We start from the raw sequence: 19323 nt of genomic DNA, 5'->3' as shown, positions 1-19323 counted from the left end.
GTGGAATTGGAAGAAAGAGAAATAAGTAACATTGAGGAAAGGCATTTTTCCCAAACAGTATGAGGAGAGAGAGAGAGTCACAGACAAAGGAAAAAGTTAAGCACAAAGTCCAATCTGGTGAAACAGAGGTCTGGAAAGGCATGTGGAGACTTCTTACACTCTCTTTATGCTGGGGATCAGTCATGGGAGTCCTGGACAGACAGGCAATGCAAAGTCTAGGTTCAGGAATCACTCAGTCTGGTGCTAACCTGTACTGTCATGGCCTTCGCCATGAAATTAAGCAAGCTATGAATCTCTGTAGGCTCTGGATCCCTGACTATAGAGTGAGCATCATGGCTGGAAGCAAATACTCTGTTTTTTTCACTTACATATGCACAGTACTGCTGGGTGACTCCCTGGAACTTTTTTTTTTTTAATTCCTCTCAGTTTTAGAAAAGAGAGAGGGAGAGAGAGAGGCACAAAACGTCATTTCATCACTCATGGAGCTTCCCCACCTGTGCTGTCCATGGTGCTGGAGCTCAAACTGAAGCTCTCATGTACAACTCATGGGCCCTCAACTCTACCTCTGGCTTCCAGAATGTTGTCTCCAAATATAGCTGAATAAAGTTCGAAGTTCCACTGCAAGAAACTCTCTGCCTCTTCACCTTTTCTCTGGCAGTGCTGGAACGGAGCAAGTATGGGTAGCTGAAAAAGTCACGATGTGCATTTCTATGTTTTTTTCTCTACAAAAAAATGCATCATGACTTTTCCAAAGACCCAACAGAAGAGCAGAGGTTATGCCTTTCTAGTGTTTGCCACTCACCTAGATAAATAGGGAGGGTCTGCAGGTTGAGTGCCCCCACTCCTAACAGTAATCAGAACCAGCAACCCCCCAGAGTGGGAGGGCAGGCAGTAGAGGCTATGGGGCTGCAGAAGAGGCTGTTCAGGTCTGTAGAAGTGTGACTGTGCATTATATAACATGCTATGTGTTTGTTTCAATTTCTGATACTCTCTGGGTTTTAATGAAAGATGGGAGGAAGAAGGGGAGAGAGGAAGGAAAGAAGGGTAAAAGAAAAATGGGAGAGAGGAAGGAAGGAAACTTATCATTATGGAAGACTCATCTACCATGGTGCTGTCCATGATGCTTCTGTGTGATGTCCGGAATGGAATCGAAGATGCCATGCATCTTCGATTCAACATGGCAGACCTTTTAGTGTTGAACCACATGCGGGGTCCTCAGATCTGGCTTTTTACACCTCTCTGTAGATCCTCGGTCTCAGTCATCCCCCTAGCTTGCTGTTCCCTGATACAACTGGCTACTTCTTGCTTTTAGGCTCCACTCTGTATATGCCAGGCAAAGTTCTCTATACAGTTAACTCATTTAATCCACACTGCCTACCTCTCAAGTAGACAATTCGCCCATTTTACAGTCACGCTAAAGCATCTCACCTCATGCCATATGGTTAATAAGTTGTAGAGCTAGAAGAATCCCTTGACCTGAAATGCCCTCCTTTTCTTTCTCCTTGGCAAACTTTTAATCATTTTTCAAGACACTGTAAGCACTAGCTCTTCTGAGAACCCTGCCCTCCAACACCCTGCACTGAGTGGCCAATAACTCTTATCTAACTGTTTGCTTAAGTGATGTCTCCCTCTAAGTAGCATATGCCCTGAGGGAAAATGTCTGTTTGAGTCCCCAGAACCTACCTGCTCTGCCAGGAATCAAATAAATGCTGTGAAGAAAAGACTCTTCGATGAAGAAATGAATTAACTATTAAACAGTGTTCCTTGCGTCTTTGTAATAGGGCATTACAGCAAGTTGCCTAACTGTCAACCCCTGGTAGTCAGTCTACTGTGGTGCATACAAACAGCTGGCCAAGGCTTAATGGTGGGCCAGTGGTTTCCTAAAATCAGCTTCATCACCTCAAGTGCCTGGGTGAGCAGTATACCTTTTTTTCTTTTTTAAAACATATATATAATTGCCACCAGGATTATCGCTGGGGCTTGGTGCCAGCACTATGAATCACTGTTCTTAAAAGCTACTTTTTCCCTCCCCACCCCCATTTTATTAGATAGGACAGAGGGAAATTGAGAGGGGAGGAGGAGATAGAGAGGGAGAGAGTAAGAAAGACACCTGTAGACCTTCTTCACTACTTTTGAAGCTCCTCCCCCCCTACAGGTGGAGATTAGAGGCTTGAACCTGTGTTCTCCCACATGGTAATGTGTGTGCTTAACCAGGTGTACCACCACCTGGCCCCCACAATACAGCTTTCTAAAATCCACTGGAATCACCTACAATGGCACAATGGCTGAAAGTTTCAAAGTCACTCATTTCAGACTCCTTGCTCAGAAGATGCCCTTTAATTCTGTTGCCTTTAGGATGAGAGTTAGACTAGGAGTGAGCACTGGAATCTGTTGGAATCATCATTACTACTGAGATGGCCACTCTCGAGGCATTGAGAGAGGCATTTAGGCTCTTGGTAGAATAATCATTTTGATGATGTTAATTCTTCCAATCCATAAACATGGGGTATCTTCCCTCATCTTTGTATTTTTTTCTTTCTATTTGACTAATGACTCATACTTTTCAATATACACATCTTTTACTTCTTTTGTTAGGTTTAGTCCTAGATATTTTATTATTTTTGCTGTTATAGTGAATGGGACTGATTTCTGGATTGCTTGTTCTTCTCACTTAGTGTTTTCATCAAGGAATGCCACTGTCGTTTGCATATTAATTTTGTAATCTGACACCTTATGATATTAACTGATAATTTTCAGAAGCTTCCTGATGTGAAGGGAAAACACAAAGTAGAACTTGGATGGGGGTTGGTGTATTAGCACCAAAGAAAAGAACTCTGGGGGTGTCAGGGGAGGATGTATTTTAGTACTGAGCACTCCAATTCTCCAGACACATTTTATAGAAGTGCTCATTGTTTCCAGGTTCTACCATGAAAATGCAAATTTGCATACCTTGGGTGATCAACTATGTCAATTCATACACAAAGGAGCGCTGGTGGGTTTTTTTTTTCATTATTATTATTCAAACAGGAACACACTGAGTGTTTCTTGGGCTTATTTTTGGGGATGAGAACTGCCAGTGCCAAAACCTGAGGTTTTATATAGTATTTAAATAATTATATGCAGCTGGAACCCAGCAATGAAGTAATCTAAAATTAAAATTTACTTTATGTTACCTCAGTTCAATTTTTTTTTTTTTACCAGCTCTGGCTTTTGGTGGTACTGGGGTTTGAACCTGGGAGCTCAGAGCCTCAGGCATGAAAGTCGTCTGCATAGCCATTATGCTGTCTCCCCAGCTCCAGAGTTTAAATTTCAGTGAATGAGCATATCTCCTGAAATTAAGAGGAAATAATGCCTTCCGGTGGAGTGCATACTCATCAAATGTGTTATTTTTGAAAAACAAAAACAACATTATGACACTGGGGCTTTGTACTTGCATGATTCCACTGTTCCCAACAGAATTTTTTTCCCCTTTAAAGTGTTTTAGGTAGAGACAGAGGTGCTCTAGAATTGAGCATTAGTCTGACAATCACTTTGAGGGACACTTGGAATCTAGCTCTCTTGACCTGCAAGAAAGGAACTTAAGAATGAAGGACAGAGCCCTGCCCCACTAGGGAAAGAGAGAGGCAGGCTGGGAGTATGGATCCACCTGTTAATGCCCAGGTTCAGCGGGGAAGCAATTACAGAAGCCAGACCTTCCACCTTCTGCATCCCACAATGACCCTGGGTCCATGCTCCCAGAGGGATAGAGAATGGGAAAGCTATCAGGGGAGGGAATGGGATATGGAGCTCTGGTGGTGGGAATTGTACCCCTCTTATCCTATGATCTTGTCAGTGTTTCCATTTTATAAATAAAAACTAAAAAATAAAGTGAATGCCAAAGTCAAGTTCTTGCAGTCACGTAAAGAAAGGTATCAGCACTTGGAGTCATCTTGCAATGCAGTGAGCTTTCTTCCTGTCTCCGGAGTGCACGTCCTAAATCGCTCCTGCTCCTTCGTTTTCCTCCAGAAACACAATTTCACTCTCATCACAAACTGTCTCACTCACTCTTTTTGGTGACCCCATTACTTGGTGAATATATACCCACATGCATCAGAAGCACAGGAAGTCAGGACAGGTCAGGTCCCTGTCTGCCATGCCATCATGATTTGACTTCCATCCCTCCCTGAAGGAACGCTCTGGGGATCCTTTCTCCCCATCAGAAATTCTGCTCTTCTGCCTGTGAGAGCTGCTTTGCTTTCACAGTTCAGACCTCCCAATTCACATGGACATGAGAGCAAAACAAAACAGGATGAAGCAAAAGGCACAGCTGGGAGCAGATATTGTATCTAAGCACAGCAAAGTGCTTTTGAGACAGAATCAAGAAGCTTTAAGGCTGCAGTGAGGACTGAGTTACAAGTGTCCCTATGGTTTTCCTGAAATTCACCTCACAGAATGTACTTCCATGGGGCTGGGGCTGGGGCTGGGGCTGGGGCTGGGGGCTGGGGCTGGGGGGGGCAGGGGCATCTTCACCCTAATAGTAAAAGCTCCTTGCCCCAAAATGGTACTAGCTTATGCCATATCTTTAAAGGATGCCCCTTTAAAGGGGGTCCGGTGATGGCACACCTGGTTGAATGTACATATTAGCAAGGACCAGGACTGGGGTTCAAGCCCCTACTCCCCTTATGCAAGGGTCAAGCTTCACAAGCAATGAAGCAGATCTGCAGCTCTCTCTCTCTTTCTCTCTCTCTCCATCCTTTCAGTTTATATCTTATCAAATAAAATAGAAAGGAAAAAAAAGTGAAGGAATGACTGCTGGGAGCAGTAGATTCATAGTATTGGCACCAAGCCCCAGCAATAACCTTGATAGCAATAAAAATAAATCATATCATATAATAAATAAAAATAAAGAAATCACAAAAAACCCCTAAAAGACTGGGGCTATAGTGGAGACTCTAAGTGAACTGCTGGTGTTATGTAAGCAGCAAAGGCCACGCTCTTACAACTTAGAAAAGTTTTCTGAGGGGCAGGTGGTGGTGCACCTGATTAAATGCATGTATTACCATGTGCATGGACCCTGTTCAAACCCCCCAGCCCCCCCACCTGCAGAGGAATAGTGAAGCAGGGATACAGATGTCTGTCTCTCCCTTTCTGTCTCCCCTCCCTTTCAGTTTCCCTCTGTTCTATCCAATCAAATAAACATTTAAATTTATTTTTTTAATATTTATTTATTCATTCCCCTTTTTGCCCTTGTATTATTTTTGTTGTTATTGATGTTGTTGTTGTTAGATAGGACAGAGAGAAATGGAGAGAGGTGGGGAAGACAGAGGGGGAGAGAAAGATAGACACCTGCAGACCTGCTTCACTGTCTGTGAAGCGACTCCCCTGCAGGTGAGGAGCTGGTGCTCAAACTGGGATCCTTAGGCCAGTCATTGCGCTTTGTGCCACGTGCGCTTAACCTGCTGTGCCACTGTCCAACTCCCACATTTAAATTTATTTCAAAAATGGGGAAAAGAAAAGAAGGAAATAAAAAAGAAAGCCTTCTGTCTTCCCTTCCCAGTCTGACTTAGCTTAAAAAGATTTCTCTCAAATTGACAACATAGGCTTAACTAGTTCATTATTGTAAAAGGCAATACTCCTCCATGCTCACTCCTCATTGGTTTATGAGCTCTTCTCAACCCAGAATTTTCCTGATGTGGGAGAGCTTACTGGCACAGAAGGTTCCCCTGGCTCCCTGTGATCATGTCTGGAAGTAGGCATGAGGGAAACCAGCCAGTGTCTCCAATAAAGAGTCCACAGGAGCAAGGAGTTTCACTTTCTGGAGTCCCTATTTCATTTGAAGAAATGAATCAGTTTCCCTGACATTGAAACTATATATTTTATTTATTTATTTTTACCAAAGCACTGTTCAGCTCTGGTTTATGGTGGTGTGGGGGACTGAACCTGGGACTTTGAAGTCTCAGGCATGTGAGTCTCTTTGCATAATCTTTATGCTATCTCTCTCACCCCAAACTAGATTTCTGTCGTCCTCTGTATCTTTCATGAAAGTGTTGATTGATTCAGGATGAAAAAAGTGCTATATTAACCTCGTTTATTTTAGAGGAAGCATTATTGAAATACATTTTTCCATATTACCTCATAGGCTTAGAGCACCACAGCTAGAGAGTTCACTGTTTTTATTATCAAGAGGCATAGTAGGGAGACTTGAGTTGTAATAGTGGAAGATTATTTCATACCATTCAACATTATGTAGTAACATGATTCTGACAGCCTGTTGTTAAGATGAATTCAGAGTAGTTGTTCAATCAAAGAAGAAATGACATGGTTGTTTAGCCTACTGTGGAGTGAAGGGTGAACACCTATTTTCTTTCCTTTCCTTTCCTTTCCTTTCCTTTCCTTTTCTTTTCTTTTCTTTTCTGCCACCAAGATTAGTGCTGGGTGGGGCTTGGTGCTGGCACTATGAATCCACCACTCCTGGTAAGCATTTTTTTTCTATTTTTTAACTGATAGGACAGAGAGGCATTGAGAGGGGATGGGAAGAAAGAGGGAGAAAGATAGACACCTGCAGGCCTGCTTCACCACTCAGGAAGCTTCCCCCCTGCAGGTGGGGAGTGGGAGCTCGAACCCAGGTCCTTGAGCATAGTAATGTGTGTGTACGTAACCAGGTGTGCCACTACCCCACCCCTGAATACCCATTCTACACAATAACTATGTTTCATTTAGGAATCTGTAATGAAGAGAGATAAACAAAATAATCTATTCTAAACATGTGGACTCAGTAAAGGACAAAGAAATGTCACTCACCCACAGTTCATATCTTCGAGTTGATCCCCAAGATGGGAAATGGGCCATGGAGAGAGAATGAACAGAGTTGTACAGAAGGGCAGCAGTATCCTTACGGCACTTTTTTCCTTCTAGAACTTTCCTTGTGTTTAGGGGCCCTCTGGAGAAGGGCTCTCTCACTCTATAGTATAAGGAAGAATGCCTACACATCCCCAAATAAGCTTAGCAAGTCCTCTACTGGGTACACAGGAAAGGCCATGCTTTTTGGAGGCCTCACTGGGGTGACCAAGCTTGAGCAGTTCTATTGCTGGTCATTATGAATCTCTTGGCTTTAACTAAGTATTCTCTCTTTATCTTTTGGCAGGAACCATGGACTAATGACATGAATACTTAACACAAAAATCCCACAAAGTCTTAGGCTTTAGTAACTTCCAAGTTAAAATGTTATTTCACTTCCTTTACTGGGGCCAAGGTACAGTTTTGCCATTTGATGGGGAAAAAGTCTACAGTTTAAAAAACACTAGGGAGCGGGGGAGGCAATTATTAAGACAAGAAACCTATAGCCTGTGGCAGTTTTGTAAAACAAATCAAAAACTAGTTCAGGCAGGCAGAAAGCAGAAGCAGACTGTGACATTTTTGCATAAAAACAAATAATAAGTAATGGTTTGTCTGTAGGTATCCAGAGGAATGAAGGGGCCTTTATTTTTTTTCCTTTTTTAAGATACATATACTTGTAACAAGTTTCTAATATGCATGATCTTGTGTATATATATATATATATATTTTTTTTTTTTTTTTAACAGAGCAACAGAAAAGGGAAGTACACAGGAATTTCTTTCAGGAGAACTGCTTTCCAAGTTTGCTATACTATCACTATGCATGATGTATAAATATATGATATATATAGAAATATATTAATGAATATACATAGGAAATATTAGCACCTGGGAGACAGCACAGTGATTACGCACCAGATTTTCATGCCCAAGGCCCAGGTGCAGACTAGGCACCACTATATGCCAGAACATTCCCTCCCTCCCTCTCTCTCTCTCTCTCTCTCTCTCTCACTTAAATAAAGTATAATCAAAAGGGGACATGGAGATAGTCAGATGTCTTAGAGCACTAAATTCACATGTCTGAAGCCCCAGAGGTCCCCAGTTCAAACAAGCCCCACCAGTACCACTGTAAATCAGAGCTAAGCAGTCCTCTGGTGCCTCTCTTTTCCTCACAATAATGATAATAATTATGATAATAATAAATAAATATTTATGTTAAAAAATAACATATGCTTATGGGAGAACACCCTCCCATAAGCATATTTCCTTCTTTACTCAGTACTATTCATCTTATCAGTACTTCTCCCACTCTGAACATGTGTATTTCCTGTTCAGGTGACCTAACAAAGTATAGACAAAAATATGATTCACTAACAGCATGTGATTACACACACAGACACTTCCCTCACAATGCCACTTACAAAAGCTATAAACCAACTAATAAAACCACCTAGCCACTTGAAGGCTTTCCTTTGGAGTCTATGATACATGTATAATAACTAAAGGATCCAGGCAGTTATCCCTGAATTCCTGTTGTCAAATGCAACACAGCATTTAATTCTCATCGGACACTGGCACCCACCAGCCATCTTGGGCTAATGTCTGCACTTTCCTTAAGCACTCAGCCTTCACAGAGTTGACCCAGCAAGGAAAGAACTGGACCTTCTAGTCTTCCACCCCAAAGCTGGCTCATACCTTCCACCTTGAAGATAGTGAAGTGTGGCCGGCAGTGGAAGGAGCCCAGTGCGTTTCCTGCGCAGTTCATCCACAGTCCCTGGTACACCCAAGTGGCTGTGATCACCGAGGATGCTCTGGTGGTGACTTTCCACTCATTGGATGTGGTGGCAGCCACCAGTGCTCCAAACCCTCCAACCCCAAACACCAGAGCGGAGATCTGTGCCCTGGACATGTTGTGGAGCCTGGGGCCAGTGACTCAGGGCCCCTCTGAGTGCCTGGATGGTCTAAACAGGCAGCCGACAGGCCGCACTCACGCCACCGTCACCACAAGTTAGTGCGGGCTGGTGACAGTAGTTCATGCTGCAGACATCCCAGAGTTTAGGAGAAAGTCTCACTGACCGATGGCATTCTAACCAGAGCCGTAGCTGAGTTCTCTAAGTTCCTACCATGGGTGCCTGCTAAAAATTTGGAGGAAAATCTTAAAAGGTCTTTGATTTGTAGTTATTTTTCCTGCATGGCACCATAGTTAATGCTTAATTTTCTGTTAGCCCAAAGCTTAACGAAGCATGCAGCTACCAGATATTACAAAGTACAAATTATACAGTAACAGTTAAGGCTGATTTGACCAATGACCTAGTCTTGCTCGCTTTCAAATCTTGACACAAATGGAATTGTATTAAATGTATTCGTCCATAACCTCTTTTTTTTCCCCACAAACAACAGTATGCTTGGGAGCCTGCTCTGTGTTTAGGAATGTAACCACTGTTTATTAAATATTATACATGAGCACAATCATTTCATTCTCTATGTTAAGTGAATATCACTTTTTTTGTGTGGATGAACATTCTTTTTTTTTTTTTTCTGCCCCATTCCAATAACAGCTTATTGCAGCTATCAACATTGTCCTGCTATTTCTCCTTGTCTATAGGTACAAGGGTTTTCCAGGGCATATTGTAGGGACAGAACTGCTAGGGTGAAGGAAATACTCATCTGTTTGTTTTTTGTTGGTTTGTTTTACAAGAACTCATTCTGGCTATTGGTGGAGCTGGGAATGAGTTCTGTAAACACTTGAATCTAGATCCTTTGGGCTGCTCTACTCCACTTCCCAGCCCAGAAACACGTATCTCTAGACAATTCTTGATTAGCTAATACGCTTAGTATTATTAAAGCTTATTTCTTGATAACAATGAATTGTTGCTTTGCTAAATAGAGCAGTTTACTATCCTCTATCAGTGGGTGAGACCTCATTGGCTCATAACTCTGAATGGTGCAGTGTTGCTAGAATTATTGTTTGGCCATTCTGATGGGCATAGAGATACTACACTATGGTCACTGGGTGGGGGTAGACAGCATAATGGTATGCAAAGAAATTCTCATGCTTGAGGCTCCAAAGTCCCAGGTTCAATCCCCTGTACTGCCATGAATCAGAGCTGAGTAGTGCTCTGGTAAAAAACAAACAAATGAAAAAAACAAAAAACAAAACACATCATGCTGATTAATTTGTTTCTTCAGTCTATTAGTGAAGTCAGATGCCTGCCTCCATGGGTGGCCAACACTATATCGTTTCTTCTCCAAAACAGAAGATTCTGGGTGCATCTGGGTGACAAGTCTAGCAGATGGAGACTTGTCTCAAGTGGCCTCCCCCAGGGCTCTGTTCTGGCTCCTACACTATTTAATATTTACATCAATGACCTTCCAGAAACTTCTTCAAGGAAGTTCATCTACGCCGATGACATCTGCTGTGCAACTCAGGCATCCAAGTTTGACATCCTCAAGGAAACACTCACGAAAGACATGTCTCTGATATCTGATTACTGTTCTTCTTCTTCTAGCGTTTGCCCTTCTTCCGTAGCCAGTCAACAGAGTCAGGTTGAGCCTGATGTAAAGTTTCGAGACCTCCTTTGAATCTGGAGAGGTGGCAGTCGTTGACTATGTGGGTCATAGTCTGTCTGTAGCCGCAGGGGCAGTTCGGGTCGTCTCTGGCTCCCCAGTGATGGAACATAGCGGCGCACCGGCCATGGCCTGCTCGATAGCGATTGAGGAGGGCCCAATCATAACGTGCTAGGTCAAAGCCGGGTTGATGCTTACAGGGGTCTGTGATGAGGTGTTTGTTCTTTACCTCAGCTGACTGCCAACTCTGTTTCCAAGAGTCTGGAACATTGATGTAAATATTAAATAGCTCCTATGCTATTTAATATTTACATCAATGACCTCCCAGAAACTTCTTCAAGGAAGTTCATCTACGCCGATGACATCTACTATGCAACTCAGGCATCCAAGTTCGACATCCTCGAGGAAACACTCACGAAAGACATGTCTCTGATATCTGATTACTGTAAAAAATGGTGACTAATTCCCAGCACTGCAAAAATGGTATCATCTGTTTTCCATCTACACCATACCTCGGCCTCACGTGAGCTTGATGTGCAGCTTGGCGATACGAGAATCCGGCATGAAGCCCAGCCAGTCTATCTTGGCGTTACTCTCGATCGCACTCTGTCATTTCACAAACATCTCATAAAAACTGCAGCAAAGGTGGGCGCGAGGAACCACATCATTGCAAGACTGGCCAGCTCCTCATGGTGCGCGAGCGCTGCCACACTACGATCATCATCTCTGGCATTATGCTATTCCACTGCAGAATACTGTGCCCCAGTATGGTTCCGTAGCCCCCATGTCCACTTGGTCGATTCCAAATTATATTCCTCCATGAGGATAATTTCTGGAACCATCCGTTCCACCCCGGTTCCATGGCTGCCAGTTCTTAGCAACATCGCCCCGCCAGATATTCGTCGGGATGCGGCATCATCTAAGTTCATTTCCCACGTCTACGCTCGACCGGACCTGCCAATATACGCGGATATCTTCGCCCACCCTGTCCAACGCTTGACGTCTCGTCACCCAATCTGGTCCCCTATGCCTACACTGAACTTCTCTGTTCCAGACTCTTGGAAACAGAGCTGGCAGTCAGCTGAGGTAAAGAACAAACACCTCATCACAGACCCCTGCAAGCGTCAACCCGGCTTTGACCTAGCACGTTATGATTGGGCCCTCCTCCATCGCTATCGAACAGGCCATGGCCGGTGCGCCGCTATGTTCCATCGCTGGGGAGCCAGAGATGACCCGAAATGCCCCTGCGGCTACAGACAGACTATGACCCACAGAGTCAACGACTGCCACCGCTCCAGATTCAAAGGAGGTCTCGAAACTTGACATCAGGCTCAACCTGACGCTGTTGACTGGCTACGGAAGAAGGGCAAACGCTAGAAGAAGTAGAAGAAGTGAAGTCAGACATCTTCACATGTTTTCATTGCCCCACTGAGTTTGTCTACAAGCACAGATTTGTACTGTCTGATTATTTTAAACCACTGAATTGTTCACCCTCTCATAATTTATCTTTAGTTCTCTACCTATTTTTAATAGTAACCATTGTTGACTGTGAGAGCTGTAATTATATTCTCCAACTATGATTTAAATCTTTATATGGCCATTTGGTAGAGTCTTAATTTTAATGAAGTCAAATTGATCAAGTGTTTGCTAAATGACTTGTACTTTGAATGTCTAAAGATATTTCCTAAGTATTAAGTACTCACCCTCCAAATAAAAACATATATATATATATACTAACTTGAAAAGAAATACATATGCATTCCTGTGATATTATGGCATTATTTATAATAATTAAGAACTAGAAACAACCTAAGTGTTTATCAATTGACAAATAGATAAAGAAGACCCTCCCACACACAGGAATATGATTTAGCTATAAAAAGAAACAAGATGAAATCCTGCCATTTGCAGCAACACAGAGTACCTAGAAAGTATTATGCTAAGGAAATAAACCAGGTGGAGAAAAAAAATACCATGTGGTTTCACTTATATGTTGTATGCAGAGAAAAATGAACAGGTGAATTAAATAAAACAATAAGAAATCTTTTTTTATATTTACTTTCCCTTTTTTTGCCCTTTTTTCCCCTTTTATTGCTGTAGTTACTGATGTTGTCTGTCGTTGTTGTTAGATAGGACAGAGAGAAATGGAGAGAGGAAGGGAAGACAGAAAGGAGGAGAGAAAGATAAACACCTGCAGACCTGCTTCACTGCCTGTGAAGCAACTCCCCGGCTTGAACCGGGATCCTTAGGCTGGTCCTTGCACTTCACACCACGTGCGTTTAACCCACTGCGCTACCACCCAACTTCGAATAAGAAATCTTTGTATCATAAGACCAACTCATAGTTTCTAGAAGGGAGGGGAAAGTTGGAGGGTTGAGGGAGGGGGCACACAGACTCATTTCAAGGATGCACACCTGGGCCCTAGATTGTATATAACGTGATGACACTTGAATGAAGCATTTGAGGAATCTCCTGGCAGGTGACACGGTAGCTAAACTGAATTTACAGGCATAAGGGCCTGAGTATAGTCACATGTGCCAGCGTGATGTCCAGGTTCTCTCCTATTTCCTTCATAGATAAAATCTATTTCAAAATTAAAGATATTACCTTCAATAATAGTACACTGCCTATATTCTTATTTTCATAGCTTTAGCTTTCACATTTAAGTTTTTAAATTACCTAGAAATCTGGGAGTCGGGCAGTAGCACAGCGGGCTAAGCGCATGTGGCCCAAAGCACGAGGACTGGCATAAGGATCCTGGTTCGAGGCCCCGGCTCCCCACCTGCAGGGGAGTTGCTTCACAAGTGGTAAAGCAGATCTGCAGGTGTCTATTTTTCTCTCCCCCTGTCTCTCTTCCTCTTCTCTCTCTGTTTCTCTGTCCTATCCAACAACGACCACATCAATAACTATAACAATAAAACAAGGGCAACAAAAGAGAATAAATAAATCTAAAAAAATTACCTCGAAATGTTTTTCCTGAGTTTTGTGACTTGGATGTGTTTAATTTACTTTTTTTTTTCACATGTCTGAAAGGCTAAGGTTCCTATCTTTACTGGGAAGTCCTTTGTTTCCTGGTTGATAGGCAGTAACACCTCTATCGTATCACATTTTGGTTCCACATTTTTGTTCTGTCCCAGCTCCCTGCTTGTATTTCTCTGCACCAGTATAACACTTTCTCAGTTACTTTGACTCATATGTGTTGAAATCTTGCCAACATCTCTTTTTTTTCAAGAGTGGCTGGGTTCAAAACTTTGCTACGTGTATGGCAAGGCACATAGCCTATCCAGTACGCGATTCCTTGGCTTGATAAACCTCTTTTTAATTATATATTTATTTACTTTTTGCTACCGAGGTTACTGCTGAGACTTAGTGCCTGTGTAACTCCACTGCTCCCAGCAGCTGTTTTTTTTTTTTTTTTTGCTTCCTTTAATTTTCTTTCCTTCCTTTTTTTATAGAGGGTGGGAGGGTGAGAGAGAGAGAGAAAGGGAAGACACCTGCAGCACTACACAATCACATTTAAACCTTCCTCTTTGTAGGTGGAGACTAGGGTTGAACCAGGGGCCTCACACTTGGTAACAAGTGCTCTACCGGGTGAACCCCCACCCAGACCCTAAAACTCTCTTTTTTTAATGCAATGGCAGGGAGATAGCATAATTGTTATGTAAAAAGACCTTCATGCCTGAGGCCCTCAAGGCTCCAGATTCAATCCCCAGCACCACCATAAGCCAGAGAGCTAAGCAATGTCCAGTAAAGCAAACAAACAAATTAATTAATAATAGACACTTATTTTAAAAAAGAAAATAAAAATATTGGAAAATTAAAATGAATTATCTATTTATTTATGATAGAAGGAGAACCAGGGTACCACTCTGGCATATATGATACTGGGGATCAAACTTGGAATCTCATGCTCATAAGGCCAGTGCTGTACCCCTTCTGCCACCTTCTGTGCTGTGATAAACCTTTTTATTTTTTAAATTGTCACTAGAGTTATAATTGGGGCTGGTGCCTGCACTATCAATTCACGGCTTCCAGCAGCCTTCCCTAAGCCTTACCTTTTGTTGTTGTTGTTAGTTTCTTTTTTTTTTTAAACACAGAGAAACTGAAAAAAGAATAAGGAATTAGACAGAAAGAGAGACACCTGCAGCTCTGCTTCACCATTTGTAAAACGCCCCCGCCCCCCCCCCCCCCCCCGCATATGTTGAGGGAGGGTGGGGTAGGGCTTAAACCCAGGTCCTTGGGCTTGGTGATGTGTGTGTTACCACCCAGCCCAGATAAGCCTCTGTTATTAATGCATGCACTTCTCCATCACACAATGAGTTGAATTCTGAGAAAAAAAAACACCTGGTTCTTCACTTATGGTAAACAAACAAACAAACAAAATCTGGTTGCTGTTTTTTTTCACCTTCTCTTCTAATCTGTCCCGGACCATACACTCCAGATTTAGCAGATACAGTTAAATTCCCATTTCAGGCTATAAGCCACTTTCATTTGGCTTCTATTCCTCTCTCTCTCTTTCTCTCTCTCTCTCAAACTTTATTCGTTTGTTTATTTATTTGATATAAAGAGTGAAACTAAGATGGAAGGGAGAGACTGAGAGGGAGAGGGAGAGGGACACCTGCAGCCCTGCTTCACCACTCTTGAGACATCCCCCTGCAGGTGGGGACTGGGGGCTTGAATCTTGGTCCTTGTGCATGGTAATATGTGCGCTTAACCAGATGCACCACCACCAACCCCCCTGGCTTCCATTTCTGAAGAATGCTTTTAGGTATGAGATATCTGTTTGTGTGTTTGGGAGTCAAAAAGAAGAAAAGCAACCATGTGAATGGCAAGGAAATAAACTTTTAGACATACACTACCTTTGGGCGTTGAACTTCATGAAAAAAAAGTTATTTCCTAATGACAATTGTATTGGCAGATGTGGGGGATCGTCAATCTCTTTGGTATGTAGTTCCAGACATCGTAGGCTGCAGATGTTCTTGACTCAAGAAGACTGAGAAATAGTGAACTTGGTGACACTGAGCAGGTAAGAGGAAGCCAAGAGATGGAGAAGCTCACCACTGACAGTAAGTGTATCTCTTGCTCAGAGATCTGAGCTCAGTAAAGATGAGCTAACAGCAGAGGGTGGTACTGTCCCGTCATGACTGCGACTTTGCTGCAGGAGGTTGTCAAAGGCACTGCCTTGCCAAATGTGTTTCACTTGGGCGCACTTGCTTCAAAGTGCCGTTCAAAGCAAATAGGATGGACTCATTACAGGCAGTAAATTGAATAGATGGCTGTTAAGGCCATCAGTACAAGGAGAAATTAAGAAGGCAACCCAACCCTGGATGGTAGTGGTGTTTGAAAAAAAAAAAATATATATATATATTATTGAATGACTGGTCACTGTTTTCAGTAAACAACCTAATGGACAGTCAAGTTTATACACATAGAGAGAGCCAGAAAGTCAAGATGAATAGCTCAAGTTTGAATTAATTTGGGTTGGGATCACTGTCTTCACCCATTTTTTCTTCCACCAGGTTTATTGTTGGGGCTTGGTGTCTGTACTACAAACACACTGCTTCCGGTCTCTTTTTTTTTGTTTTGTTTTTTGTCTTTAATTTTCATTAGATAGGACAGAGAGAAATTGAGAGAGGAGGAGGAGAAGATAGAGAGGGAAGTAAAACGACAGACACCTGTAGACCTGCTTCCCCACTCATGAAACACTCCTACCGCAGGTGGGGAGTGGAGTCTTGAACCCAGGTTCTTGTGCAATTGGTGCCCTGAATCGTGAAGTGAATCCTCCCCGCCCCACCAGGGTGTGAAGACTCATTACTTTCTACTTAAACAAATGCCAAATAAAAATCATACAGTTACTCCTACTCCTCTTGTTGGCCGTCAAGCTGTTTGATTTGACCCAGACATGCATGAGCTGTGCTGTTTTCTCTTGATGTTTGCTGTGGATATGGAGGACACTTTGAGAACATTCCTCCTGTGTTCCTCCAGCAGGCTGGGTGGATGCTCAGAGCTTAACGGATGCTTTAGGCTTCCATTCCCCAAACTTAGCCTGAACACAAATCACTTGGCAACTTCAGAGGACTTAGAACACTCAGCCAACCAGCACCCAGCCTCAGCCCCGGCTCCTGACTGTGTCATAACTGGCAAAGATGATGGTAGAAGACAGCCACACGCACTGCCCCCACTGCTGGACTGACGCAATGCACCTTTTCTTCCTGTCAACGACAAATATAAACACATGTACAAGAGTGTCGAAATTATTATCGAATAATGTAATCCAGCACATGGCTGTGGTTGGATTGTGTGTGCTTATTAAGGGCGTTTCTTTTTTAAATTTTTCTTTATTTATCACTGAATAGAGACAAAGAGAAACTGAAAAGGGAGAGGGAGATAGGGAGGGAAAGAGACAGAGAGACACTTGCAGCCCTGCTTCATCCCTCATGAAGATTTACCCCTGCAGGTGCGGACCAGGGGCTTGAACTTGGGTCCTTGTGCATCGGAACATGTGCACTTAATCAGGTGTGCCATTGGCTGGCCCTTATTAAGGGTGTTCTCCTTCTGCCTCCATCCTGAGTACCACTTAGTTCTAGTCCTCACTGATGGACCACCCATTTGCATTCAGCATTTGTCTTCAGATTCGAAGTTCTTCTCCAAATTGTTCCTTGTGGACATCCATTATCGGGCCCAGAGTTCTGGCTCTTTGTTTATCTGGGTGGATCTAGGACTAACATTTCTTTTTAGCACATACCAGTACTCGCTGCTCCTTCATTACCGTCGGTGAACACGTCATTGGCTCTTGCTTATTTTAGGATGATGTCCCTAATTCAACCCCACCCCCCATAAAAGCACAGAAGCCTGGAGAGATGATTCTAGAACTGCATACAGTGTCTACACTTCCTCGTACAGGCAGAGCACCAACGTGAGTTATCACATGTACTGGTTTAAACTTACTAGTTCACAGAGAACCTCCCTAACTTCTCCAAAGGAACTTTCTGCCTCCCAAAGGAGATTAAAGAGCTTGCCAGGTAAATGGTTGTTTGTTCAGTGTTTTGTACCACTTGATGGTTCCTACCAAAACGGAGTCCTCATCTCCAGGTTACCTGCCAAAGAGCCTCTTCCCCTCCCCACATGGCTTACTGAATTACTGGGGATTTCGGTGCATTCTAGACAGGGTGCTAGAATGTACCAAAATCAACCCACATCATCCTCAGGGGCGGGAGCTGCCTTTTCTGGATTAGCTTGTAGTGACTCAGGGCTCACTATGGGCATTGGAAGCACTGTTCTACTTTATTTAATTAATTTTATTTTTTTAATATTAGCTAACTTAATTTCATTTATTTATTTATTTATTATTGAATAGAGGCCGAAAGAACTTGAGAGGGGAGGGCAAGACAGAGTAGGAGAGAGGAGATACCAGCAGCATCACTCGTGAGGTTTTCCCCTGCAGCTGGGGGACCAGGGATGCGAACCCGCATCCTTGCACACTACAGTGTAGAAAAGCCAGTTCTATTCTAGAGGGAGATGGGCTAGTGTTGGAATGAGGCTCTTTTTGTCCACCATGTATAGTGAGGGACTTGATGCAAGAAGCGTGGGGACACTGGTGTGAAGAGGAAGAAGTGACAGGCACAGCCTCACCAGCCTCTGCTACTATTATTGACGGTCCCTTGGAAAGGCATTTGTGACAGCTTCTGGAAGCAGACAATAGTGGTGGAGAGGAATGGGCAGGTGCTTTGGAGCCAGACAAAGCTGGTTGGCCTCACCCTTAGAGGATGTGCTCTAAGGCCATTTATTTATGTTTAACTTAAACAATTATAAATAGGGAGTCAGGCGGTAGCACAGCGGGTTGAGTGCATGTGGCACAAAGCACAAGGACCTGCTTAAGGATCCCGGTTAAAACTCCCAGCTCCCCACCTGCCGGGGGGGGGGGGGTTGCTTCACAGGTGGTGAAGCAGGTCTGCAGGTCTTTCTCTCCCCATCTCTCCCCATCTCTGTCTTCGCCTCCTCTCACCATTTCTCTCTGTCCTATCCAACAACGATGACATCAAGAGCAACAATAACCACAACTATAAAACAAGGGCAACAAAAGGGGAAATAAATTATAAAAAATATATAAATAGTGGTGATATACAACTGATGGTTTATGCATTTTTAAGTGTGCTTATCTCACGTGGCATGGAGCAATTTCACATGGTTGTGCCCCTATTCCTAGGCATCTCCAGAATTTTAACACATTAATTGATTTGTGAATTGATCAATTAATTAATCCTAGGCCACCAGCTTCTGTTTTGTTTCATTTTCTGGGGCTTCATACCTGCACTGAGTCCACTACTCCTGGTGGACTCTTCCCCCCTCCCCTCCCAGAGAGATGGTGAGAGAAGAGAGGGAAAGAACACTTCTACACTGCTGGTGGGAATGTAAAGTGATCAGCCTCCTGTGGAAAACAGCCTGGAGAACTCTTAGAGCATTAGTAATGGACCTACCCTGTGACACAGCATTTTCTCTTCTAGGGGATTTTCCAAAGAACACAAAACACACCTACCTGAGGAGATCTATGTACACCTATGTTCATAGCACAGTTTGGTAATAGCCCAAACCTAGAAGAAACACAAATGTCCAAAGACAGGTAAGTGGTTAAGGAAGTTGTAAGATATATATATTAGCTATGAAGAAATGTGGAAATCTAGGAGTGGACCTACTCTATGACCCTGTAATCCCTCTCCTGGTGATATGTCCTAAGGAACCAAACACAACCATCCAAAAAGATCTGTGTACACCCATGTTCATAGCAGCACAATTTTTAATAGCCATAACCTGGAAGAAACCCAGGAGTCCAACAACAGATGAGTGGCTGAGCAAGTTGCGGTCTATATACACAATGGAATACTACTCAGTTGTAAAAACTGGTGAATTCAGGGGGTCTGAAAGCAGCGCAGTGGGTTTAGCA

At 43.1% G+C, this 19323-nt stretch overlaps 1 protein-coding gene across 2 annotated transcripts in view; it reads right to left on the bottom strand.

Moving 5' to 3' along the window:
* The window catches only part of CLDN10 (claudin 10), a 143608-nt gene extending 134653 nt beyond the window's left edge, over positions 1–8955 (bottom strand). For both annotated transcript variants that reach the window (XM_007526843.3, XM_060191761.1), the window contains exon 1: positions 8511–8955. In XM_007526843.3, coding sequence (XP_007526905.1) covers positions 8511–8724 — 214 coding nt within the window. In that variant the 5' untranslated portion in view covers positions 8725–8955. The remainder of the gene's footprint in view (positions 1–8510) is intronic.
* Between the last annotated feature and the right edge of the window lie 10368 nt (positions 8956–19323).

Source organism: Erinaceus europaeus, chromosome 5, assembly GCF_950295315.1.
Source record: "Erinaceus europaeus chromosome 5, mEriEur2.1, whole genome shotgun sequence".
NCBI lineage: Eukaryota > Metazoa > Chordata > Mammalia > Eulipotyphla > Erinaceidae > Erinaceus > Erinaceus europaeus.
Note: the sequence above shows the minus strand (reverse complement) of the source record. Positions and strands in the feature narration are given on the sequence as shown.